We start from the raw sequence: 27727 nt of genomic DNA, 5'->3' as shown, positions 1-27727 counted from the left end.
ACTCTGGTAACATCCTTGTAAGTCTTTTCTGAGCCCTTTCAAGTTTCCTATAGCAGGGAGACTAGAACTGAATGCAGTATTCCAAAAGCAGCCTTGCTAATGTCCTGTACAGCCACAACATGACTGCCCAGCTTCTATATTCAATGCACTGACCAATAATGGTAAGCGTCCCAAACATTATCTTCACTACCCTGTCTACCTGCGACTCCACTTTCAAGGAGCTATGAACTTGCACCCCAAGGTCTTTTTATTTGGCAAGACTCCCTATGACATTACCATTAAATGTATAAGTCATGCCCTGACTTGCGTTTCCAAAATGCATCATCTCACATTTATCTACATAGAACATAGAACATAGAACAATACAGCACAGAACAGGCCCTTCGGCCCACGATGTGCCGAACATTTGTCCTAACTTAAGCACCTATCCATGTGCCTATCCAATTGCAGCTTAAAGGTCACTAATGATTCTGACTCTGCCACTCCCACAGGCAGCGCATTCCATGCCCCCACCACTCTCTGGGTAAAGATCCTACCCCTGACATCCCCCCTATACCTTCCACCCTTCACCTTAAATTTATGTTCCCTTGTAACACTCTGTTGTACCCGGGGAAAAAGTCTCTGACTGTCTACTCTATGTATTCCTCTGATCATCTTATAAACCCCTATCAAGTCACCCCTCATCCTTCGCCGTTCCAATGAGAAAAGGCCTAGCACTCTCAACCTATCCTCGTACGACCTATTCTCCATTCCAGGCAACATCCTGGTAAATTTCCTCTGCACCCTCTCCAAAGCTTCCACATCTTTCCTAAAGTGAGGCGACCAGAACTGCACACAGTACTCCAAATGTGGCCTAACCAAAGTCCTGTACAGCTGCAACATCACCTCACGACTCTTGAATTCAATCCCTCAGCTAATGAACGCTAATACACCATAGGCCTTTTCACAAGCTCTATCCACCTGAGTGGCAACTTTCAAAGAGCTATGAACATAGACCCCAAGATCCCTCTGCTCCTCCACCTTACTAAGAACCCTACCGTTAACCCTGTATTCCGCATTCTTATTTGTCCTTCCAAAATGGACAACCTCACACTTGACAGGGTTGAACTCCATCTGCCACTCCTCAGCCCAGCTCTGCATCATATCTAAGTCCCTTTGAAGGGACAACAGCCCTCCTCACTATCCACAACTCCACCAACTTCGTATCATCTGCAAATTTACTGACCCATCCTTCGATTCCCTCTTTCAAGTCATTAATAAAAATTACAAACAGCAGAGGACCAAGAACTGATCACTACAGAACTCCACTTGTAACTAGGCTCCAGGTTGAATATTAATCATCTACCACCACTCTCTGACTTCGACCAGTTAGCCAGTTCTCTATCCCACTGGCCAAATTTCCCACTATCCCATGCCTCCTGACTTTCCATATAAGCCTACCTTGGGGAACCTTATCAAATGCCTTACTAAAATTCATGTACACTACATCCACTGCTCTACCCTCATCCACATGCTTGGTCACCTCCACGAAGAATTCAATAAGACTTGTAAGGCAAGACCTACCCTTCACAAATCCGTGCTGGCTGTCCCTAATCAAGCAGTGTCTTTCCAGATACTCATAAATCCTATCCCTCAGTACCCTTTCCATTACTTTGCCTACCACCGAAGTAAGACTAACTGGCCTGTAATTCCCGGGGCTATCCCTATTCCCTTTTTTGAACAGGGGCACAACATTCGCCGTTCTCCAGTCCCCTGGTACCACCCCCGTTGACAGTGAAGACGAAAAGATCATTGCCAACGGCTCTGCAATTTCCTCTCTTGCTTCCCACATAATCCTAGGATATATCCCGTCAGGCCCGGGGGACTTGTCTATCCTCAAGTTTTTCAAAATGCCCAACACATCTTCCTTCCTAACAAGTATCTCCTCTAGCTTACCAGTTCGTTTCATACTCTCCTCTTCAACAATACGGTCCCTCTCATTTGTAAATACAAATTCTAAATTAAACTCCATCTCCCACTCCTCAGGCCATTGGCCAATCTGATCATGGTCTCATTTTACTCTGAGGTAACCTTCTTCACTGTCCACTACACCATTGATTTTGGCGTCATTTTGGTACTAACTGTACCTCCTATATTCACATCCATTTCCTTTATATGAATGACAAAAATCAGTGGATCCATAACCAATCCTTGTGGCTGGTCACGGGTCTCCAGTTCAAAAGGCAACCCCCTGCCACCACTCTCTGTCTCCTACGTTCAAGTCAATTTTGTATCCAAATTGTAGTTCTCGCTGTACTCCATGTGCTCTAACCTTGGAAACCAGTCTATCATCCGAAACCTTGTCGAAGAGCTCACTGAAGTCCATGTATACAAGGTCCATTGTTCTGCCTTTGTCAATCTTCTTTATCACTTTTTTTAAAAAACTCAATTAAATTTTTCTCACATGATTTCCCACACACAAAGCCATGTTGATGATCCCGAATCAGTCCTTGCCTATTCAAATACATTACATCCTGTCCCTCAGGATTCCTTCCAACAACTTGCCCACCATCAATGTCAGGCTCATTGGTCTATAGTTCTTTGCCATTTCCTTACTACCTTTCTTAAATAGTGGCACCTCTCCTGTGGCTATCAATGATACAAATATCTTAGCAAAGGGCCCAGTAATCACTTCCCTAGCTTCCCACAAAGTTCTGGTGTACACCTCATCATGTCCCAGGGATTTATCCACCTTTACGTGTTTTAAGATGATCAAGTCTGTTAATGGTGTCATTATTTATTTTCACAAGCTCTCTAACTTCCATATTCATCACCACAGTAAACACTTATACAAAATACTTAGCTAGTATCTCACCCATAAGCAACCTTGTTAATCTTTAAGAGGCCCAAATCTCTCCCGAGTTACTCTTTTCTCTTTAATGTATTTTGTAGAATCTCTTTGGATTTTCCATAACCCTATTTACCAAAGCTATCTCATGTTCCCTTTTTGCCCTCTTGAGTATACTCCTGTTGCTTTTATACTTTTCTAGGGATCCACACAATCCCAGTTTTCTATATCTGACATGTCACTCCTTTTTCTTGACCAGAGCCTCAATTTCTCTAGTTATCTCGCATTCCCTATGCCTTTATAGAGTGGGGGCGTTCGCAAAATGGTCACCCAGTCTGCGTTTGGTGTTGACAATGTAACGTAGCTTCAGTATATGTATTAGTCTTTCAGATTAAGAGTGTAATTTGTTGATGGTAAGAGTGCGCATGTGGGGTCTGGTAATTTCCTCAGCAATCACATGGGAACATGGGACCAGGACTTAGCCATTCAACCCCTTGAACCTTCGCTGCCATGCAATAAGATCATTGCAAGCCAGGCAGTATCAGGCAGTGATGGGATTACCTGAGATTACACCTGAAATGTTGAACTTCTCCACCTCCTGATACTACCTGACTTGTGGAGTTCTTTAAGCTTCCTGCTTGCCTACTTTGGATTCCAGCATCTGCAGATTTTTTTGTCTCTAGATTAAATAAAATCATGGCTGGTCTGTGGCCTAATCCCATATGTCTGCCTTAGGCCCATATTCCTTGATACTCTTGCTTAATAAAAATTCATCGATCTCAGATTTAACTTTGTAATTGAATTAGCATCGACTGTCATTTGAGGAAGAACTTCCTAAACCTCGAGTACTCTTTGCTTGAAGAAGTGCTTTCCTGAATGGTCTGGCTCTAACTCTCAAACTATGCCCTTGTTCTACACTCTTCAACCAGTAGGAATAATTTATCTTTATCTACCTGTTGATATACTAAAGACCTTGATTAGAACAAAGAACATAGAACATAGAAATATACAGCACAGACAAGGCCCTTTGGCCCTCGATGTTGCGCCGATCCAAGCCCACCTAACCTACACTAGCCCACTATCCTCCCTATGCCTATCCAATGCCTGTTTAAATGCCCATAAAGAGGGAGAGTCCACCACTGCTACTGGCAGGGCATTCCATGAACTCACGACTCGCTGAGTAAAGAATCTACCCCTAACCTCTGTCCTATACCTACCACCCCTTAATTTAAAGCTATGCCCCCTCGTAATAGCTGACTCCATACGTGGAAAAAGGTTCTCATGGTCAACCCTATCTAAACCCCTAATCATCTTGTACACCTCTATCAAATCTCCCCTAAACCTTCTTTTCTCCAATGAAAACAGCCCCAAGTGCCTCAGCCTTTCCTCATATGATCATCCTACCATACCAGGCACCATCCTGGAAAACCTTCTCTGCACCCGTTCCAGTGCCTCCACATCCTTCCTATAGTATGGCGACCAAAACTGTACACAATACTCCAGATGCGGCCGCACCAGAGACTTATACAACTGCAACATGACCTCAGGACTCCGGAACTCAACTCCTCTACCAATAAAAGCCAGTACGCAATATGCCTTCTTCACCGCACTATTTACCTGGGTGGCAACTTTCAGAGATCTGTGTACATGAACACCAAGATCCCTCTGCTCATCCACACGACCAAGTATCCGACCATTAGCCCAGTACCCCATCTTTTTGTTACTCATACCAAAGTGAATCACCTCACACTTATCCACATTAAACTCCATTTGCCACCTTTCTGCCCAGCTCTGCAGCTTATCTATATCCCGCTGTAACCTGACACATCCTTCCTCACTGTCAACAACTCCACCGACTTTCATATCATCCGCAAACTTGCTCACCCAACCTTCTACCCCTCCTCTAGGTCGTTTATAAAAATGACAAACAGCAATGGTCCCAAAACAGATCCTTGTGGAACACCGCTAGTAACTGCACTCCAAGATGAACCTTTGCCATCAACTACTACCCTCTGTCTTCTTCCAGCCAGCCAATTCCTGATCCAAACCTCCAACTCACCCTCAATGCCATACCTCCGTATTTTTTGCAGTAGCCTACCATGGGGAACCTTATCAAATGCCTTACTAAAATCCATATACACCACATCTACCGCTTTACCCTCGTCCACCTCCTTAGTCACCTTCTCAAAGAATTCAATAAGGTTTGTGAGGCACGATCTGCCCTTTACAAAACCATGCTGACTACCCTTGATCACATTATTCCTATCCAGATGTTCATAAATCCTATCCCTTACAATTCCCTCTAAGACTTTGCCCACAACAGAAGTGAGGCTCAACGGCCTATAGTTACTAGAGTTATCCCTACTCCCCTTCTTGAACAAGGGAACCACATTTGCTATCCTCCAGCCTTCTGGCACTATTTCTGTAGACAACGAGGACATAAAAATCAAGGCCAATGGCTCTGCAATCTCCTCCCTTGCTTCCCAGAGAAACCTAGGATAAATGCCATCAGGCCCAAGGGACTTATCCATTTTCACCCTTTCCAGAATTTCCAGCACCTCTTCCCTACATACCTCAAAACTGTCCATTCTAATTAATTGTGACTCAGTATTCACATTGGCAACAATGTCCTGTTCCTGAGTGAATACTGACGAAAAGTATTCATTCAGTTTCTCCCCAATCTCTTCAGCCTCTACACGCAACTTCCCACTACTATCCTTGACTGGACCTATTCCCACCCGAGTCATTCTTTTATTCCTGACGTACCTATAGAAAGCCAATAGCCAATCCTGTCCCTGTTCTACCCATGTCTCCGTAATAGCCACAACATCGAAATCCCAGGTACCAACCCACGCTACAAGTTCACCTACCTTATTTTGTATACTTCTTGCATTGAAGTATACACACTTCAAGCCACTTTCCTGTTTACAGACACCCTCCTTTGAGATTGATGCCATGTTCCTAACCCCCCTACACTCCAGGTCCTGCACCCTAAAGCTACAGTCTAGGTTCCCATGCCCCTGCAGAGTTTGTTTAAACCCCCCCAAAGAGCACTAGCAAACCTCCCCCCAAGGATACTGGTGCCCCTCAGGTTCAGGTGTAGACCATCCTGTTTATAGAGGTCCCACCTTCCCCAGAAAGAACCCCAGTTATCCAGAAACTGGAATCCCTCCCTCCTGCACCATCCCTGTTCTCTCTCCCTATTCCTCGACTCTCTATCACGTGGCACGGGTAACAAACCAGAGACAACAACTCTGTTTGTTCTAACTCTGAGCTTCCAACCTAGCTCCCTGAAAGCCTGCCTAACATCCTCAGCCCTATCACCCCGCCAACCTTCTAGATTCTAGAGAATAAAGGCCTAATTGCTTCTCAAAACCCCTGAAGTTCAGGTATCATTCTTGTAAACCTGCATTGAACTCTCTCAGGGGCTAAAACATCCTTCCTAAGGTGTGGTGCCCAGATTTACTCACAGTATCCTAAATGGGTCTAACTCAGATTTTGTATAACTGCAGCATAACACTTGCATCCATGTACTCCAGCCCTTTAGATATGAAGGCCAGCATTCCATTAGCCTTCTTGACTATTTTCTGCAAATGTTTGTGGCATTTTAAAGAGCTATGCACCTGAATCCCCAAAACCCACAGAACATTCACTGTATTTAACATTGTGCCTTTTGAAAAATACCTTGATCTATCCATTCTCTGAAATGGTTAACCTCAGATTTGCTTATTTTGGAATCCATTTGCCACAGCTTTACCTGTTCACTTAATCTATTGATATGCTGTCATCAACACTGTCTCAATACTGACCAATTTTGTGTTGTCAACAAGTTTGGAGTATTTATGTTTTATGCCATTATCTTTTGTCATTCTGTCTGCTCAGGAAATAATTTGGTTTTTCGTGCCTGTCACAAGTAAATTGGAAGGGTTGTTATGATCCAAACAAATGAGAATACTGTACTGGTCAGACCCTAAAGAGAAATCTGACTTGATGATCCATATATTTTTTAATTCCTCTTTGTATATCGTGGTGGTCAGTCACTGAACATATTCGCAAGTAACTGACAACGTACTTTAACAAAAGAACATCAAAGTTGAACACATAAGAGAAAATCATGAACTTGCTTGCATTTGACACAAATTTGAAACAAATTCTTTACAATATCAGAAATTAAAAATCATATTTTTACCCTTAATAGTAACTTTATAGATACTCCTTGTTCAGTTGGAATCACTGTAACTGGTTTCTGGAACTCTCTCCTATTAATGTATGGGTTTTCTGTACCCTCAGTTTTCACCAGATTTCTGGCCAGTCTTCTTACAAGCTTAGCGCTTTAGTCTCTATGGTCCAGTATCCACAGACACAGATTCAGCTATTTTTCTGGACTGTTTTCTTTAGAAGCTCGGTGCTGAGTGCTCTGGAGATTGGTGTCCAGAGCACCTCTGCTTCCACAGATCTTACTTGTCAGAAAGAACCCTATAAACTGCCTTTTGTACATTCATTGATTAGATTCACAGATTCATACAGCGCAGAATAGGCCCTTCAGCACATTGAGTCTGCATCAACATTTTTGTCACTAAAAGTGTGCTAATCCCAATTTTCTGCATTAAACCTAACCCACATCCTTGAACATAGGAGCAAACTCAACCCCAACATTACCTCCTTGCATTTATACTCTATACCATGACTGATGAAAGCAAGTGCCCCATGTACCTACTTAATTATTCTATTCTCGTGCTCTACCAACTTCAGGGATCTGTGAAACTCCAAGATCCTTTTGTTTCTCTGAGTTACCCAATGTTCTGCCATGCATTAAGTATTCCCTCATCTTGTTTCTTCATCCATATCCTTGAATGTTATGATATTTGAAGTGCTCATCCAAATATTTTTAAAGGTTGTAAGGTTTCTGGCCTCCACTACCTTCCCAGGCAGTACACTCCAGATTCTCACCATTCACTGAGTGAAAATTGTTTTTCCCAAATCCCCTCTGAATCTCCTGCCCCTTACCCTAAAACTATGCCCTCTCATGATTGACCCCTCAATCATAGGGAACACCCAGTCTCTATTCACACTGTGCATACCTGTCATAATCTTATACACCTCAGTCATGCTTCCCCCCCCACCCTACTCCACCCAAACAGTTCTCTCTGCTCTAATAGCTCAATTTCTCCATCCCAGGCAACATTCTGGTGAACCTCCTGTAGTGATTTTGCATCCTTCCTGTAGTGCGGTGACCAGAACTGCACATCATGGCTGACACGGTGAGTCAGTGGTTAGCAGTGCTGTCTCACAGTGCCAGGGACCCGGGTTCAATTCCCATATCGGGCGACTGTGTGCAGTTTGCACATTCTCCCCATGTCTGCATGGGTTTCCTTCCACAATTCAAAGATGTGCAGGTTAGGGTGAATTAGCAATGCTAAATTGCCCATAGTGTTAGGTGCATTAGTCAGGGGTAAATATAGGGTAGGGGGAATATTTCTGGGTGGGTTACTCTTCCGAGGGTCGGTGTGGACTTTTTGGGCTGAAGGGCCTGTATCCATACTGTAGGGAATCTAATCAATACTCCAGTTGTGGCCTAACCAATGCTCAGTACAACTCCAGTATTACCTCTTTGCTGTTATACTCTATTCCACAACTTATGAAGGCAAGAGTACCATATGCCTACGTAACTACCTTATTCACATGCTCTGCTGATTTCAGGGATCTGTGAATTATTATCCAAGATCCCTCTGTTCCTCTGAACTACCCAGTGTCCTGCCATTCATTAAATACTCTCTAATCTTGTTTCTTCTTCCAAAATGCATCACCTCAAACTTATCAGTGTTAATTACTATCTGCCACTGGTCCACCCATCTTATCAATCCATCTATATCTTCCTAAAACCTACAATCATCTTCACTGTTAACTATTCCATAAACTTTGGTGTCATCTGCAAATGTGCTTAACATTCCCCACACGTTTTCATCTGCATCATTCATGTATGTAGAGTCATAAAATCCTACAGCACTGAGACAAGTCCTTTGGCCCAAACTGGTCCATGCCGACCACACGAACCTCATTTCCTCACTTGGCCCATATCCTTCTCAGACTCCTCCCTCCCCTTCCTAGACCTTTCCATTTCTATCTCGGGCGACCGAATCAACACCGACATTTACTATAAACCAACAGACTCCCACAGCTACCTAGACTACACCCCCTCCCACCCTGCCCCCTGTAAAAACGCCATCCCATATTCCCAATTCCTTCGTCTCCACCGCATCTGCTCCCAGGAGGACCAGTTCCAATACCGTACAACCCAGACGGTCTCCTTCTTCAAGGACCGCAATATCCCCCCAGACGTGATCGACGATGCCCTCCACCGCATCTCCTCCACTCACCACTCCTCCGCCCTTGAGCCCCGCCCCTCCAATCACCACCAGGACAGAACCCCACTGGTCCTCACCTACCACCCCACCAACCTCCACGTACAGTGTATCATCCGCCGTCATTTCCGCCACCTCCAAACGGACCCCACCACCAGGGATATATTTCCTTTTCCTCCCCTAACAGCGTTCCAAAAAGACCACTCCCTCCGTGACTCCCTCATCAGGTCCACACCCCCCACCAACCCAACCTCCACTCCCGGCACCTTCCCCTGCAACCGCAAGAAATGCAAACCTTGCGCCCACACCTCCCCCTTTACTTCCCTCCAAGGCCCCAAGGGTTCCTTCCATATCCACCACAAATTCACCTGCACCTCCACACACATCATCTATTGCATCCGCTGCACCCGATGTGGCCTCCTCTATATTGGGGAGACAGGCCGCCTATTTGCAGAACGTTTCAGAGAACACATCTGGGACACCCGGACCAACCAACCCAACCACCCCGTGGCTCAACACTTCAACTCCCCCTCCCACTCCACCAAGGACATGCAGGTCCTTGGACTCCTCCATCGCCAGACCATAGCAACACGACGGTTGGAGGAAGAGCGCCTCATCTTCCGCCTAGGAACCCTCCAACCACAAGGGATGAACTCAGATTTCTCCAGTTTCCTCATTTCCCCTCCCCCCACCTTGTCTCAGTCCCAACCCTCAAACTCAGCACCGCCTTCCTAACCTGCAATCTTCTTCCTGACCTCTCCACCCCCACCCCACTCCAGCCTATCACCCTCACCTTGACCTCCTTCCACCTATTGCATTTCCAACGCCCCTCCCCCAAGTCCCTCCTCCCTACCTTTTATCTTAGCCTGCTGGACACACTTTCCTCATTCCTGAAGAAGGGCTCATGCCTGAAACGTCGATTCTCCTGTTCCTTGGATGCTGCCTGATCTGCTGCGCTTTTCCAGCAACACATTTTCAGCTCTGATCTCCAGCATCTGCAGTCCTCACTTTCTCCCCATATCCTTCTAATCCCTTCCTATTCATATATTTGTCCAAATACCTTTTAAATGTTGTTTATGTACCCACCTCAACCACTTTCACTGGCAACTCATTCCATAAAAACAATGCCCCTCAGGTTCATTTCCACTCTAACTTTAACCTGAAGCTCTCTGGTCCTCAATTTCTCAACCCTGTGAAAGAGACTGAGTGCATTCACCTTTTTCATGTCTCTCATGATCTTATACACCTTGATAACATCCCTCCTCATTCTCCTACACTTGAAAGAAAAACATCCCAGCTTGCCCAACCTCTCCCTATAACACAGATCCACTGAGTCCAGGCAATATCCTTGTAAATTTCTTATGCACTTTCTCCAGTTTTAATAATAACCTTCCCATAACAAGGTGACCAGAACTGAACAGCAGTACTCCAAATGTGACCTCACCAATGTTCTGTATAACTGCAACATAACTTCCCAACTTCTAAATTCAGTGCCCTGACTGATGAAGGCCAAAAGTCTTCTTCACTGCCCTATCTACCTGTGACTCCACTTTTAGAGAACTGTGAATCTGAACTCCAAGATCCCTCTGTTCCACTACATTCCTTAAGCCCTACCATTCATTATGAAGCTCCTACTTGATCCGACTTGCCAAAATGCAAGACCTCTATATTAAACTCCATTTGCCAGTTCTCAGCCTACTTCCCCAGCCGATCAAGGTCCTGCTGCAATTTCTGAGAACCTTCCCCACTATTCAAGATACCACCTATTTTAGTGTCATCAGTAAACTTATGAATCATACCTTGTACATTCTCATCCAATTCATCGATATAGATAACAAACAGTAATGGGCTCAACACCAACGCCTGAGGCACTCCACTTGTCACAGGCCTCCAGTCCGACAAGCATCCTTCCACTATTACCCTCTGCTTCCTACTATCAAGCCAATTTTGTGTCCAATTTGCCAGCTCGCCCTGAATTCAATGTGATCTAACTTTCCAGAGCAGCTTACCGTGTGGAATCTTATCAAAGGCCTTACTGAAATCCAAGTAGACTATGTCTGCAACCCTGCCCTCATCAACCTTCCTGGTCACTTCATCAAAAAACTCTAAAAAAAATTTGTGAGGCATGATCTCCCATGCACAAAGCCAAACTAACTCATAATCAAACCCTTTCTTTCCAAATGCATGTATATCTTTTCTCTCAGAATCTTCTCAAGTAACTTGCCCACCACAGATGGTAAACCTACTGGCCTGTAGTTCCCAGGTTTTTCATTGCAGCCCTTCTTGAATAATGGCATAACATTCTGTACTCTCCAGTCTTCCGGGACCACCCCCATGGCTAATGATGTTTCAAAAATATCAGCCAGGGCCCCCACAATTTCTTCTCTAGCCTCTTACAGGTTTGTTGGATATATCTGGTCAGGATCAGCAGATTTATCCACCATTGTACATTCTAATTCATCCAACACCTCCTCTACTGTGATATGGACTGCCCCCAAGATATCACCACTAACTCCCCCAAGTTCCCAAGTCTTCACGTCTTTCTCCATGGTAAACACAGAGGAGAAATATTAATTGAGAGCCTCGTCCATCTCCTGCAGTTCTACACAAACATGTCCATTTCAGTCCTTGAGGGGCCTTATTCTCTCTCTAGTTATTCATTTTTCTTTAATATGCTCAAAGAACCTAATTAGATTCACCCTAATCTTCTCAGTCAAAGCTATCTCATGCTCCATTTCATCCTCCTGATTTCCTTCTTCAGTAAACTCCTGTATTCCCTATATACCTCCAGGGATTCCCTTAATCCCAGCTGCCTGTATCTGAGCCATGTTTCTTTTTTTTTCTAGTCAAAGCCTCAATATCTCATGTCATCCAGGGTTTCCTATTTCTGCCAACCTTGCCCTTCATCCTCATAGAAACATTTAGACCTTGAACTCTAGCTATCTCACCTTTAAAGGACTCCCACTTGCTGAGGTCCCTTTGCCCCCAAAAAAACCTGCTCCAATCAACCCCTGCAAGCTCCTGTCTAATTCCATCAAAACTCACCGTACCCTAATTTACAACTTGAACCTATGGGCCAGTTTTGTCCCTCTCCATAACAATTTTAAAATTAATAGAACCATGGTCACTGGTCCCAAAGTGTTCCCCCAATGTACGTCTGTCACCTGTCCTGCCCTATTTCCCAAGAATAGGTCAGGTTTTGCCCCTTCCCGAGTAGGAACCTCTGTATCCTGCTTGAGGAAACTTTCCTGAGTACACTTAGCAAATTCCACACCATCTAGGTTAGGAAAATTCAGATCTCCTAATATGACAACCTTATTGATCCTGCAAGTCTCCTCAGTCTCCCTGCATATTTGTTCCTCTAATTCATGTTGACTATTTGGGGCCCTATAGTACAGCACCAAACCATCACCATCCCCTTCTTAGCTCCACCCATTCCTTGCTCCCTGTTGTGTTCCAGCCTGACCTGTCTCTTCAACTTACAAACAACATGGGTCCTTACCGCTGGACATCAGCCTCCAGTCACTTGAACAGCTTCTTACCATTACCCTTTGTTCTGTATTACTAAACCAGTTTCTGATTCTACCTGCCAAGTTTCCCTCAATTCCATGTGCTTTAACCTTCTCAGTCTCCCATGTGGGACCTTGTTAAATGTTTTGCTAAAATCCACATAAACTACATTAACTGACCTTCCCTCATCCACACACTTGATCGTATCTTCAAAAAATTTGAACAAATATTTTAGGCATGATCTCCCTCTGACAAAGCCATGCTGACTATTCCTAATTAACCCATACCGAAGAGGGTATTAATTCGCTCCTTCAGAATTTTCTCCAATAGTTTCCCAACCACTGATGTGAGATTCTCTGGTTTGTAATTTCCTGGTTCTTTGCTACCACCATTCTCATAGTTAGGAATCCTCTTGGAAAGAGCGATCGCAGTGTGGTTGAATTTTGAATCCAGATGGAGAGTGTGAAGATAAAATCTTATACTCGGTCCTGCCCTTAAACAAGGGAGACTACAATAGGCTGAGGAAGGAGTTGGCTAAAGTAGACTGGAAACAAAGACTTCTTGGTGGGACAATTGATGAGCAGTGGAGGACTTTCAAAGTAGCATTTCAAAGTGCTCTGCACAAGTACAGATCCAGGAAAAGGAAGGACTGTAAGAAAAGGGGTTATCTGCCATGAGTGTCTCAGGAAATAAGGGAGACAATCAAACCGAAAGAGAAGGCATACAAAGTGGCCAAGATCCGTGGGAAACTAGGAGATTGGGCAATCTTTCAAGGTCAACAGAAAGCTACAAAAAGAGCTGTAAAGAAACATAAGATAGAACATGAAAGAAAAAAAACCAGCACAGAATATCAAGACAGATCACAAAAGTTTCTATAAATATATAAAACGAAAAAGAGTGACTAAAGTAAACATTGGTCCTTTAGAGGATGAGAAGGAGTATTTAGCTATGGGATAGGATGAAATAGCTGAGGCATTGAACAGGTATTTTGTGTTGGTTTTCACAATGGAAGGCACAAATAACATGCCAGTAAGTGACAAAGAGACAAAAGTAGCTGAGAACCTGGAAACAATCATCATCACAGAAGAGGTAGTGGTGGCCAGCTTAATGGAGCTAAGGATCGTCTCCTGACCCTGATGGAATGCATCCAAGGGTACTAAAAGAGATGGCCAAAGAAATAGCAAGAGCACTTCTGGTAATTTTTTCAAAATTCATTGAACTCTTGGGCAGTTCTAGCAGATCGGAAAACAGCAAATGTGACACCACTGTTTAAAAAGAGCAGTGGACAAAAGATGGGGAATTATAGGTCAGAATTACAGAAGCTTAACTTCTGTAGTGGGGAAATTGCTTGAGTCTGTTATCAAGGAAGAAATAGCAAGGCATCTAGTTAGAAATTGTCCTGTTTGGCAGATGCAGCATGGGTTCATGAAGGGCAGGTCATACTTAACTAATCTTTTGGAATTCTATGAAGAGATTATGAACACGATGGATAACGCGTATCCAGTACATGTGGTGTATCTAGACTTCCAAAAGGCCTTCAACAAAGTACCACACAAAACACTGCTGCATAAGATAAAGATAGGGGTCTAGAGTGTGGTGCTGGAAAAGTACCTGGTCAGGCAGCATTTGAAGAGCAGGAGAATGGGCATAAGCCCTTCATCAGGGCATAAGATAAAGATACATGGTCTTATAGGTAAAGTATTAGCATGGATAGAGGATTGGTTGACTAACAGGAAGCAAAGAGTGGAGATAAATGAGTACTATTGTGGTTGGCAATCAGTAACTAGTTGTGTGCCTCAGGGATCAATATTGAGACCGCAATTATTCACAATTCACATAGATGATTTGGAATTGGAGGTCACGTGTAGTGTGTCAAAGTTTGTAGATGCTAAGATGAGTGGCAGAGCAAAGTGTGCAGAAGACTGAAGTGTGCAGAAGAGCAAAGTGTGCAGAGGAACATAGATAGTTTAAGTGAGTGGGCAAAGTTCTGGCAGGTAGAATATGAATAAATGTGAAGTCATCCATTTTGTAGGAATAACAGTAAAAAGGACTATTATTTGAATGATAAAAAATTGCAGCATATTGCTGGGCAGAGGGACCTGGGTGTCCTTGTGCATGAATCACAGAAGGTTGTTCTGCAGGTACAGCAGGTAATTAGGAAGGCAAATGGAATTTTGTCCTTCATTGCTGAATGGATTGAGTTTAAAAGTAGGGAGGTTATGTTGCAGCTGTATAGGGTACTGGTGAGGCCACTCCTGGAATACTGTGTGCAATTTTGGTCTCCTTACTTGAGAAAAGATGTACTGCCACTAGAGAGGGTACAGAGAAGGTTCATGAGGTTGATTCTGGAGTTCAGGGAGTTGGCTTATGAGGAAAGACTGAGTAGACTGGGATTATTTTCATTGGAATTTAACAGAATGAGAGGGAATGTTAAAGAAACACACAAAATTATGAAGGGAATAGATAAGATAGAAGTAGAGAGAGTGCTTCCACTGGCAGGTGAAACTAGGACAAGAGGGCATAGCCTTAAAGTCGAGGGGAGCAGACTTAGGACTTCACCCTGAGGGATGTGAATCTATGGAACTTCCTGCCCAGGGAAGTAGTTGACGCTACTTCAGTGATTGCTTTTAACGCTAAGGTAGATTTTTTTTGAACAATAAAGGAATTAAGGGTTACGGTGAGAGGGCGAGTAATTATGGGCAGCATGGTGACACAGTGGTTAGCACTGCTGCCTCACAGCGCCAGAGACCTGGGTTCAAGTCCCACCTCGGGCAACTGTCTGTGTGGAGTTTGCACATTCTCCCCATGTCTGTATGGGTACACACAGTCTAAAAATGTGCAGGTTAGGTGAATTGGCCATGCTAAATAGTGTTAGATGAAGAGATAAATATAGGGGAATGGGTCTGGGTGGGTTGCTCTTTGAAGGGTCGGTGTGGACTTGTTGGGCCGAAGGCCCTATTTCCATACTGTAAGTAATCTAAACTAATCTAAAAAAAATGGAGCTGAGTCCATGAAAATATCAGCCATGGTCTTATTGAATGGTGATGCAGGCTCGAAGGGCCAGATGGCCTACTCCTGCTCCTTATGTTCTTAAAACGTGGAACCATATTAGCCATCCTCCAGTCCTCTGGCACTTCCTCTGTGACCAGAGCGGAATTAAAAAATTGTGTCAGAGCCCTGCATTTTCCTGCCTCACCTTCCACAGCAGCCTGGGTTGCAGTTCATCAAGGTCAGGGGATTAGCTTGATTTTAGACGTGACAGAGCCTTGAATATCTTCCCATTTCCTATATCAAACTGTGCAAATCACTCTCAGTCCTGAATTCTGTACCTCCATTCTCCTTTTCCAGAGTGAAGACCATAGAGAAGTATTTGTTCAACATCCTTCCAATATCCTGTCGCTTCATATTCAGGTTGTTCCCTTGGTCCTTAATGGGCTCTAGTCGTTCTCTGATTAATCTCTTCCCTTTAATGTATTTACGAAATTCCTTAGCATTCTCCCTAATTCTGTTTGCAGGTCATTTTTCATGCTCCACCTTGCTCTACTAATTGCCTTCTTAAGTTCCCTCCTGCACTTCCTGTATTCCCCTAGGGCCACAGCTGAATTGCCCCCTTTGGACTTGCTAAAAACCATTCTCTTCCTCTTAATCCAGTCGTGCATTGTCCTAGACTCCAGGATTCTTTTACTGTTATTACTGTATGATCATTGCTGAGAAGGCAGGTAGGAAATAATGGTGCCCAAACATTAACCATTTTCTTTCACATTTGGAAATCCCATCGAGATGTAGAAAAGAGGAGGCAGTTTTGCAGAAATAAATGCATGAGTACTTACTCATTGATTTACTTTTACTTGGAACCTATTGCTCCTTGATCTACTGTGGACTTACCTGCAAGGAGCTGTTCCCAGTCTACTGTGGCCACATTCTGCTTTATTATAATAAAATCTGCCTTCCCCCAATTCCAAAGCCATCTTTGGCAGGCCATCTTTTTCCTTGTCCAAAACAGATTTGAACTGTACCGTATTGTGGTAGGTATAATCTAAATGGTCTCCCACTGCCACGTCGAACACTTGTCCAGTTTCCTTCCCCAGAACCAGATCCAGCACTGTCCCTTGTTGGACCTTCTACATATTGATACAAAAAACTCCCCTGGATTCGATTCAAACCCTTAACACTATTCCAACTTATGTTGGGAAAGTTGAAATTCCTTAATATAATCACCCGATTGTTACTCTTGCACACCTCTGTGAACTATTTACTCCACTATTTCCTGCTGACTCTTTGGGGGCCTATAATACACACCCAGTAAAGTAGCTGTTATCTTTACATTCCTAAGAGCCTTTCCAAGATAATCTCTCTCTTTATTGTAGTAATTGGGTGAGGGAAGTGGTTGTAAAGGACAGTCCTTTATGGTTTATCATCTGAGAAATGGCTCTTTTGATTGTGTCAGTCTGGGAGTGGGACTTGAACCTACAGCTTTCTGAGTCAGACTCAGTTGTGCCACCCACAGCCAAGCATATGATGGTGAACTGACGTTGAATTTGCTTGCATTCGATTTTATGCTCACCCATTTGGCCAGAATCTAGTTTATTTTTGAAACTCTGATTTATTGGCAGGTGAGCGTTACGTTATTCTTGGTTCTGGAGTATTCACAATAATAATGTCACCCTTGCCAATTTATGAAGCAAATGAAAATGGTGAGTGTGATACATTGTAAGCAAACACTAATATTCACGTTTAATACTTTTCCCAGGGAGATTAATCAAGTATCTAGATAATACAACTTGCACAAACCCAGACTACATTATAAACTTTGATGCAATTCTGTTTGGCAAAAAGATCTGTCACCTTATATTACTGTGTTCCTGGTGTAGACAAACCAGATGTATATGTAGCTGAAGGTAGCTGACTTCTATCCTTGTGTTTTTGGGTCCTGGAGATATCATAGACAGCATTGTATCAGCTGTCTTCTGTAACTGCTGATGACATTTCAATGTTCTATGTAACAGATCTCCCAGATCTTTTGAACTCCCTTTGTCTCTGCTTTTTCACCATTTAGATAGTAGTCTGTTTTATCTTTGTTTTAATTTCCAAAATGGATGATCTATCATTTCTCCTACTTTAAATCTATTTGTCACAGTTTTGTCAATTCATTTAATCTATTAAGATCTCTACAATTTGACACTCCATCCTACACTGCCTACAATAGCATAAACTCCAGTGAGGGATATTATAGTTGTCTTGTTAGATGTCCAGTTAAATAACTTGCATGGTCATTCACTGTCCACTATTTTAGCCACTTCTCGAAAAAATGGTCTGTCAGGTTCGTCAAGCAAGATCTCCCCATTACAAATCCTCACTGCCTTTCTCAAATCAGCCACAAATATTTAAATAAAACAAAAAAACTGCAGTTGCTAAGATCTTAAACAAAAACAGAAATTGCTGGAGAAACTCAGTAGGTCTGGCAGCGTCCATGGGAAGAAAACTTCTCTTTTAACACAAATGTTTAATCTGTTTATCCAATCTATCGTTATGTATATTTTGTTTCCTTTATTCAGTCACAGCTGACAGAGCATAAAAACTAGGAGCAGGAGGAGGCAATTCAGCCCCTTGAACCCACTCCACCACTTAATATAATCATGGCTGATCTCATCTCGGCCTCAACTCCACTTTCCTGCCTTAAACCTTCAACCCGTTATTAATTAAAGATCTATCTATTTCTTCCATAAATTTACTCAATGTCCCAGCATCCACCACACTCTGGGATAGTGAATTTTACAGATTCATGACACTTTGAGAGAAGTAATTTCTCCTTGTTATGGCTTTAAATCTGAAACCCCTTATCATAAACCTACAACCTCTCATTCTTGATTGTCCCCCCATGAGGAAATAACCTTTCTATTTCGACCTTGTCAATCCCTTTTAGCATCTTATGTACTTCAATTAGATCTCAGTTCACTGTTCCAGGATAGCTGCAATGGGAAGGATAGGAAGGGAGGCAAGAGAGGATGGGAGTAGCGTTTTTTTGTTAGGAACAAAGATTTACGATAAGGGGTTTCAGATTTAAAACTGAAATGATGAGGAAGGACCTGTTTTAAAGTGTGGATCATAGATCATAGGATCCCTATAGTGTGGAATCAGGCCATTTGGTCCAACATGTCCACATTGATTCTCTGAAGAGCATCCCACCCAAACTCACCCCCCTACCTATCCCTGTAACCCTGCATTTTCCATGGCTAATCCAACTAACCTACACATTCCTGGACACAAGAGGTAATTTAACATGGCCAATCCACCTAATCTGCATATCTTTGGATTGTGCGAGGAGACCGGAGCACCCAGAGGAAGCACACATGGGGAGAATGCACAAATTCCACGTAAGCATTCACCCAAGGCTGGATTGAACCCTGGTCCCTGGTGCTGTGAGGCAGCAGTGCTAACCACCATGCCAAACGATCCTGAGACATTGAATAAATTTACAGAGGAAATAGACAGTTCTTTAAGTAGTATTTAGGGAAGATATTCCGGGGAGATTATCTAGTGAAGTTCTATGAGTGGAACTGAGAAATAATGCATTGATGATTGCCTTGTTGAGATTGTATTATAGGTCCCCCAATAGTCAGCAGGAAATTGAGAAGCAAATATGTCAGGAAATCTCAGTGATCTGTAAGAATAATATACTTGTAATGGTAGGGGATTTTAACATTCCAAACAGAGACTGGGACTGTCATTGTATTAAGAACATGGATGGGGAGAAATCCATGAAGTGGGTAGAAAAAAAACTCCCTTATTCAATATGTGGATGTACCTACTAAAGAAGGAGCAATATTTGACCTTCTTTTGGGAAGTAATGCAGGGCAAGTGACTGAGTTGTCAGTGGGGGAGCACTTTAGGGCAAATGATCATGATTCTGTTCATTTTTAAATAGTTATGAAAAAGGATGGAACTGACCCAAAAGTTAAAGTTCTAAATCGGAGTAAGGCCAATTTTGACGGTATTAGATAGAAACTTTCAAAAATTGATTGGGGGAGGCTATATACAGATAAAGGGACAGTTGGGAAGTGGGAGGACTTTAAAAATAAGATAACAAGAATTCAAAGACTATATGTTTCTGTTCATGTGAAGGGCAAGGTTGGTAGGTGTAGAGAATACTAGATGGCAAGAGAAATTGAAGCTGTGGTCAAGAAAATGGAGGCATATGTCAGGTGCAGACAGCTGGGATTGAGTGAATCCCTAGAGGAGATAAGGGCAGTAGGAGTATGCTGAACAGGGAAATTAGGAGGGCAAAAAAGGGACTTGAAATAGCTTTGACAAATAGAGTTAAGGAGAATCCAAAGTGATTCAATGAGTACATTAAGGGCAAAAGAGTTACTAGGGAGAGAATAAGGCCCCTGAAAGATCAACATGACTATCGATGTGCGAAACCACAAGAGATGGGTATGACACCAAAAAAAAAAATTTTGCATCAGTATTTACTGTGGAGAAGGACACAGAACCTAGGGAACTTGGGGAAATAAACAGAAATGTATTGAAAAGAGTGCGTATTATAGAAGAGGAGGTGCCGGAGGTTTTAAAATGCATTTGGTAGATAAATCCTTGGGACCTGATCAGGTATTTCCTGGAATTTTGTTAGAAACTAGGGAAGGGATTGTTTAGACATTTGTATCATTGAAAGGCATGGATGTGATCATAAAATCCCTCCGGTATGGAAGCAGACCCCTTACTAAGGCATTTATATCATGGATAGCCATAGAATCATAGAATCCGTCAGTTTGGAAGCAGACCATTCGGCCCATCGAATCCATACCAACCCTCTGAAGAACATTCCCCACCCCATCCCCCCCACCCAAGACCCTCCCCCTAACCCCGCATTCCTCATGGCTAACCCACCTAGCCAGCACATCCCTGCACAGTACAGTCAATTTAGCATGGCCAATCCATCTAATCTGCACATCTTTGGACTGTGGGAAGAAATGGGAGCAAATCCATGCAGACTCAGGGACAATGTGCCAACTCCAAACAGACAGTTGCCCTAGACTTTTTTGCCATTTATATAATTGATTTGGATATGAAACAAGATGGATTGGTTAGTAAGTTTGCAGATGACAGTAGTATAGGTGGGGTGTAATGGACTGTGAAGAAGATAATATCTCAGAGTACAACGGGACCTTGATCAGATGGGTCAATGTGCCTTGCTGTGACAAATGGAGTTTAATATAGATAAAAACATGAGGTACTGCATTTTGGTAAGGCAAACCAGCGCAGAGCTTATACAATTAATGATAGAGCCCTGAAAAGTGTTACCAAACAAAGAGACACTGGGGGTGCAGGTGCACAGTTCCTTGAAGATGGAGCTGTTGGTATTCAAGGTGGTGAAGAAGGCATTTGGCCTACTTGCCTTCATTGGTCAGAATATGGAGTATAGGAGTTGGGGTGTGATGTTGCGGCTGTACAGGACATTGGTGAGGCCACCTCTAGAATACTGTATGCAATTCTGGTCACCCTTCTATTGGAAAGATGTCGCGACTTAAGAGGTTGCAAAAAGGTTTGCAAGGATATTGCAAAGGTTGGAAGGTTTGAGCCATGGGGAGACGTTGAATAGGCAGGGGCTATTTTCCCTGGAGTATCGGAGGCTGAGTGGTGACCTTTTAGAGGTTTATGAAATCATGAGAGGCATGGTACGGTGAATAGACAAGGGCTTATTCCCAGGGTAGGGAAGTCCAAAGCAAGAGGGCATAGGTTTAAAATGAGAGGGTAAAGATTTAAAAAGGACCCGCAGAGGTTGGTGTGTGTATGGAACAAGCTGCCAAAGGAAGAGGTAAAGGTGGGTACAATTGCAACATTTAAAAGGCATTTGGTAGGTTTATGAATAGGAAGGATTTAGATGGATATGGGTGAAATATTGGCAAACGGGATTAGGTCACATTGGGATGTCTGGTCTAATACAGACAAGTTGAACCAAAGGGTCTGTTTTTGTGCTATATGACTTTGTCTCCTCTAATTTGAAAATGTTCAGTCTCTCTTCATAAAACAAACCCTTCATGTCTGGAATCAAACTAGCGAACCTTTTCTGAATTACCTTCAATGCAACCATATCCCCCTTCAAGTTAGTGGACCAAAATTGTATGTAAAACTCCAGGTGTGGTCTCACAAATACCTTATACAATTTCAGCAATGTTTCCCCACATATATATTCTATTCCTTTAGCAATTAATGACAAGGTTGCAAGTGCAACCAGCTGGGCAAACATTTTCCCATCCCTAATTGCCCAGAACAGATGGTGATGAGCTGATTTCTTACATAACTCCTACATTGGGCAGTCCAGTCAAGTTTCATTCGGCTGATCCCGGTATGAAAGGACTTATGAGGAGAAAATGAGTAGGTTAGGCCTGTACTCACTGGAGTTTAGAAGAATGAAATGTGACCTTATTCAAGCATATAAGCTTCATAGGAAACTTGGCAGGGTTACTGTTCCCTTGTTCCTTTTTGGGAGAGTCTAGGACCTGAGGGCACAATCTCAAGGTAAGTGTTTTTTTAGACAGGAAGGATATTTAGTGTTAAGGGAAAAGGGTGGAATATTGGAGTTGAAAGTTATCAGATCAGCCATGATGTCATTGAATGGTGGAGCACACTCAATGGGCTGAATAGCCTACTCTGCTCCTGCATCAATAATCCCGTTTAGTTGCCTTATTATAATTTGGTGCTGCCACAACTGGTTTGGTAGTCTGTCCTGTTTTCAAGTTGTCAAAAGTTCTTCTATCCACTTGAGTTTTTTTTTTAGTTTTCTTTAGTAAGATTATCAAGGGAGGCACAACAATGCTGAAATATAGAGCAAACATCCGATAAATCTACTCACCAATATATCGCAGAATTTCACCTTTTGCTTTAGGTACAGAAACATCCAATCCTTATTTTTACATCTTGTCCTTGTCCCACAATATGGCCCAAGTAAGTCACTTTTTCTTCGACATATTGACATTCGCAAAATTTAGGTAAAAAATTAGTTTTTGTAACTAATCAAATGTGTTTAAATGTTCTTCCAAGGTTTTTTTCTGGACACAAACAAATCATTGATATGTACAGTACAGTTACATAATCCATCAAAAAAGTCCATCTAATGTTACAAAAGTTGATATTTCTTTGTCTGTATCAATCATTAGAAGTTGCCATTTTTTTTACCAAGGCCATTTTGGTACCAAATCATAGTTGGCTAATCCTCACAAGGCAATCTTCCAATTCTTAAATTGGATATGAATCTGGCTTTGTAACCCATATTGACTTTGTCATACATTGACATGCATTCCCACATTGTCCACTGACCAGATGGCTGTTCTTCCAGTGTAGATAAACATTTTATATGGGGACCTGTGGAATCCCCATTGTAACAGACTCCAAAAGAATTTCCCATTAACATTAAAGCATTCAGAGGGTACCATTGAAATTAAGTAAATATTTACTCAGGAAAGAAATTGGATGATTAAATACAAGATTTTACTCGTTGGTAACTACTCAACTGATCTCAGACACATCTACATACATTTCCCTGAAACCACAAACACACACAAAACCTTGACATGACATCCTCCTTTAGTGTGGGAGCTGAACCTCCTTATCACTGATTCTGGATCTATGCCCCCCCCCCCGACTCCAATCTGCCCCACCTCTTGCCTCCCTCCAGACCCAACAGCCCCTTCCCCATCCAGACCTGATGCCCCATTTCTTGCCTCCATTTCCAACCTACCCTTTCTCTTCCAATCCACTTCCCACTCCATCCAGACCCGACCCCACCTTGTTCCCCTCCAGACCTGACGCCTCCTTCTCCCTGCTCCAAACCAAACACTTACCGCCCCCCAACCTGAGCCTGACCCCCTTAGCCCAATCCAGACCTAAGAATCTGAGTGTGATTGGTACTCAGAAAATTTTGCCATCCTCTTTGTGCTCCGTGAAACTCCAGCACCATCCCAATGGGTGATCTCCAGTACTGTGACTCATTCGAATAATGTTATTGTCCATATGAACTTGATCTCTTTTTCCTACACTTGACCAGACCCCTCTCAGATGAGTCCATAAGGATTTTATTTTATGGGGCGCATCTTCTATGTTTACATCATGTTGTGTGTAGCCAAAACTATTTCTTGTGACCTATTTACACAAAGCAGTTCATAACATCTTTCATATGTGACCTTGATAATATTCTTTAAAATAGTATAATATTCCATCTACATTTGTAAGCACCCTCGTATTTGATTGCTGGAGGGTCAGTGTTTGAATTTTCAGTTTCCAATATTTTTATTTCACTCCCTACTCATTTCCATTGAAAATATACATCTACTCTGACCATCCTCCCTATCATCATGTTGCCTTAAGATGTTAACTTGTCACAGCCTCGATGAGATTTGTGAATCACTGTAAAGAAGAAACCAAAAATGTAGTTATTGTAATGAAATTATCCTTTAACATGTGACAAAATGGGTTATTAATTATTAATATGTAAAATTAAATGATGCCCTTTGAAATGCAAACACACACAATCATTCAAAAGTGGAATGGATATGTCAGACAAGGCAAGAGTTTTGCAGGAGTATCATGGATAAAATATATAGGAAGAAACAGGAAATTGTGGATCAAGAATCTAAACCATAAGGGGAAATGAGTTGATGTTCTTATAGGTCAGTTACTTATTGGCAATGATCTCATGTTGTTGACTGCAGCAATCCTCAGTTCAGTAGATGATCAGTTATACCTAGGTCATAGTTTGAGTTAGAAACCTTTCTTTTTGTGGAGTCTTTAATGCTATTTCTTTTCCCCTTACAGAGGAAGAGATCGAATTTGTTTGCATACTTTTAAGGTCTGAGTGCCCAATTTTTCTTCTCTCAAACCAAACTGTTCCTGCACAGTTTCTTTTTTAACCCAACAGCACCTCGTGCAAAACGTTTCAAGTCCAGTTTCAAAAGGTGCATAACCTTGTGTAACCAATGAGTGAACTCCATTGTATTCTGTTTTTGGGTTGAGTTATCAAAGGAGAGTTAATTTTCGTCAATTCAGCTGTGCTGTTGTGGCGCAGGGTAAATTTGCTAATTTAAACCAGACACACAGAAAAGCTCACCTTGCCTTGTAATCTGTTAAAGTATGAGTGACAAAGATCTACCAAATTCCATTCTTTAAAGAAAAAAAAAATTCTTCAGCCCCAAGTAGGAAAAATATTAAACAATAAGTATCTATGCTGTAAACTTCCTTTGTCTGATCAATTTATCTACCTCCCACTGTATAACAGGGTACTGACCTGATAAAACCCCCGATTAAGTTTAACAAAAAAATTCAAATTTCAAAACCAGCCAGTTGTCGCTTTTCCCTTGGTATCTTCCTCTATATTTTCCTGGGTCTTTTCTTTGTTCTTCTGCTTCACAGATTTCATATGAAAAGGTACCTTTCAGAGAGCGATTCTGCAGGCAGTCTGTGTTTGGTTGGTGCTCTTTGTTGCTCTGGCTAACTGTTCAAAATGCCTGATTTTATATACCCCAAAACATTGGACCGTCTCATTGGTTTGATGTCATCCAAAACAGTAAAATTCAAATTCGATTGGAATTTGGTATCTTGGGGCATAATTTAAACTGTTTGCTCAAATTCGAATTTGTTGTGTAATATAGCAACGCAGCTCCAGCTAATTGTTTCACAGCCAAATGTTCCATTTTTAATTTTCTCAGCACGCTCTGTGCCTTTCTAGGTCCATGCCAGCTTCTACTCTCTCTTAAAGGAGAGAGTACTCTCCTTACACACCTGCAACTTCATAACAGTGCACAGTTCCATTTCCAGTTTGTCTTTCAAATCAAAATATGTAATTTCTTATGCATGACACGTTGAAACACATAAACCTTTATCACATTTGTTAAGCCAAGTGCAAATGTTTCATATGAAGTCAGTAACAGAGGAATGAATGGAGGTATTGACTTTATGCTGTTTTTGCTTGTCCTGAAGAAACATGGCACTGTTCTCTTGATGACAGAGATTTCTCTATCTTGGTCAGTCAAAGGTTATTTTCCCATGTACTAAGATTATGTTTGCAAGTTGTAAGATTAACCTTCAAAATTGACTTGATGCCTAGCTTTGGGATGATCTCTGCTACAGGGTCCAAGGCTCTACTGACTATGGAGGGCAGCTATTCATATGCAGCAGTTCCCCAGGCATTGTAATAGTAATGAAAATGTGTTGCTGGAAAAGCGCAGCAGGTCAGGTAGCATCCAAGGAGCAGGAGAATGATATTTCGGGCTTTGGCCCTTCTTCAGGAATGAGGAAAGTGTGCCAAGCAGGCTAGGATAGAAGGTAGGGAGGAGGGACTTGGGGGAGGGGCGTTCGAAATGCAATAGGTGGAAGGAGGTTAAGGTGAGGATGATAAGGTGAGGGTGATAGGCCGGAGTGGGGGCAGAGGCGGGGGTGGGGGTGAAGAGGTCAGGAAGAAGATTGCAGGTTAGGAAGGTGGTGCTGAGTTCGAGGGTTGGGACTGAGACAAGGTGGGAGGAGGGGAAATGAGGAAACTGGAGAAGTCTGAGTTCATCCCTTGTGGTTGGAGGGTTCCTAGGCAGAAGATGAGGCTCTCTTCCTCCAGCCGTCATGTTGCTATGGTCTGGCAATGGAGGAGTCCAAGGACCTGCATGTCCATTGTAATAGTTATGTAATTCTTAAGATCACCATGGAGACCAGCAAACCAATATCTATGAAAAAGTCTGATGAACATGATTTCACTTTTAAAATTTTTTACTGTACAATCAAACTAAAATCAGTGTTGATTCTTCATAAATTAATAGGCAGATGATGTTCAGCAGAAACTATAAACTACCTATTATATACTTGAAAAAACAAAGTTAGTTTTCACAAATGTACACATCATCAATTCCGGACTTGGAAATATATGCCATTCCTTCACTGTCACTGGGTCAAGTCCTGAAATTCCCTCCCAACAGCATTGTGGGTCTATTCAACATCACGCAAAACAAGAAGGTAGCTCACCACCACTTACTCGAGAGCATCTTCAACAGGCAATACATACTGGACCCAGCCAACAACATTCATGTTCTATAACTGAAAATAAAAAGGCATTTACTGAGCCATGTTCCTCTCCAAAATCCCTTAAAGCAATTACGTGGAATGTATTTGCTTTTTTATTTGCTGGATTTGATCCTTCAGTTGCTCTTAGCAGGAGCTCCATTTCATTGGAGTTTCCCAGTGAGGGTTCCCAGTAAAATGACACAGACCTACAGTCCCTATTTTATTTTTGGAAGTTTGATACCTCAGATTCCTTAGAACCTTGTTTAGCAAACCCTTTAACAAAACCCAGTTACCTATCTGCTCTGATAGCGATCTTTGATTTTCTAACCCTTAACATACACAACCCAATGTAAGTGTGCTTTCTCTGTTCTCCACCTCCGAACATACTGAACACTCAGAGCTCTACGTGCAATGAGTCCCACAAGCTGAAATTCAATTTCCCCAATTAGCTTTGATTTGCCTTTTCTGCTGACCTTACTTTCATATCCAAAGCAAATTTATGTCTCTTATTCACATTTAGAAATAATTTCACAGCCAGGAATCACAGTTACATTTTTTCCAGAAGATTAGTTTAGTTTTACTTTGATGAACAAAATATTAATAAAATTACATTTTGCAAAGAGCAGTGATCAACATACACTTCATCAAAAAAAAACTTGATATTGTAACTTTTCATATTTCTATCTACAGTTAAAAAATGCACCCTTCCCTATGGTGACATTGCAGCAACAATCACAGCAGCGGTGATGATCTACATATCCACTGTCGGACTGTGTTTTATCTTCGCCTTAAAATATAGTAAGTAATAAAAATGCTAAAGTTATTGCAATCAGGGGGTGTAGTCACTGAATCATTCAATGTCACAAATTGCCTTTTAATTGAACAAAGTACATTATTTTTAATCTGTAACAAAATTCCTTCTTACATAATTCATTTTCCATGACTTGGGATTGTCTCGAATACACTAATTGTCCCAGGTTATCATGAA

General features: G+C 42.3%; 1 protein-coding gene across 2 annotated transcripts in view; it reads left to right on the top strand.

Moving 5' to 3' along the window:
* LOC140455211 (uncharacterized) overlaps positions 1-27727 on the top strand; it is a 128786-nt gene that overhangs the window by 75712 nt on the left and 25347 nt on the right. Inside the window, exons 7-8 of one of the 2 annotated variants that reach the window (XM_072549929.1) lie at positions 17313-17393; positions 27430-27537. In XM_072549929.1, coding sequence (XP_072406030.1) covers positions 17313-17393; positions 27430-27537 — 189 coding nt within the window. The remainder of the gene's footprint in view (positions 1-17312; positions 17394-27429; positions 27538-27727) is intronic. The other variant, XM_072549931.1, reaches the window with a different exon arrangement.

The sequence above is a fragment of the Chiloscyllium punctatum genome, chromosome 30 (assembly GCF_047496795.1).
Source record: "Chiloscyllium punctatum isolate Juve2018m chromosome 30, sChiPun1.3, whole genome shotgun sequence".
Taxonomy (NCBI): domain Eukaryota; kingdom Metazoa; phylum Chordata; class Chondrichthyes; order Orectolobiformes; family Hemiscylliidae; genus Chiloscyllium; species Chiloscyllium punctatum.
Note: the sequence above shows the minus strand (reverse complement) of the source record. Positions and strands in the feature narration are given on the sequence as shown.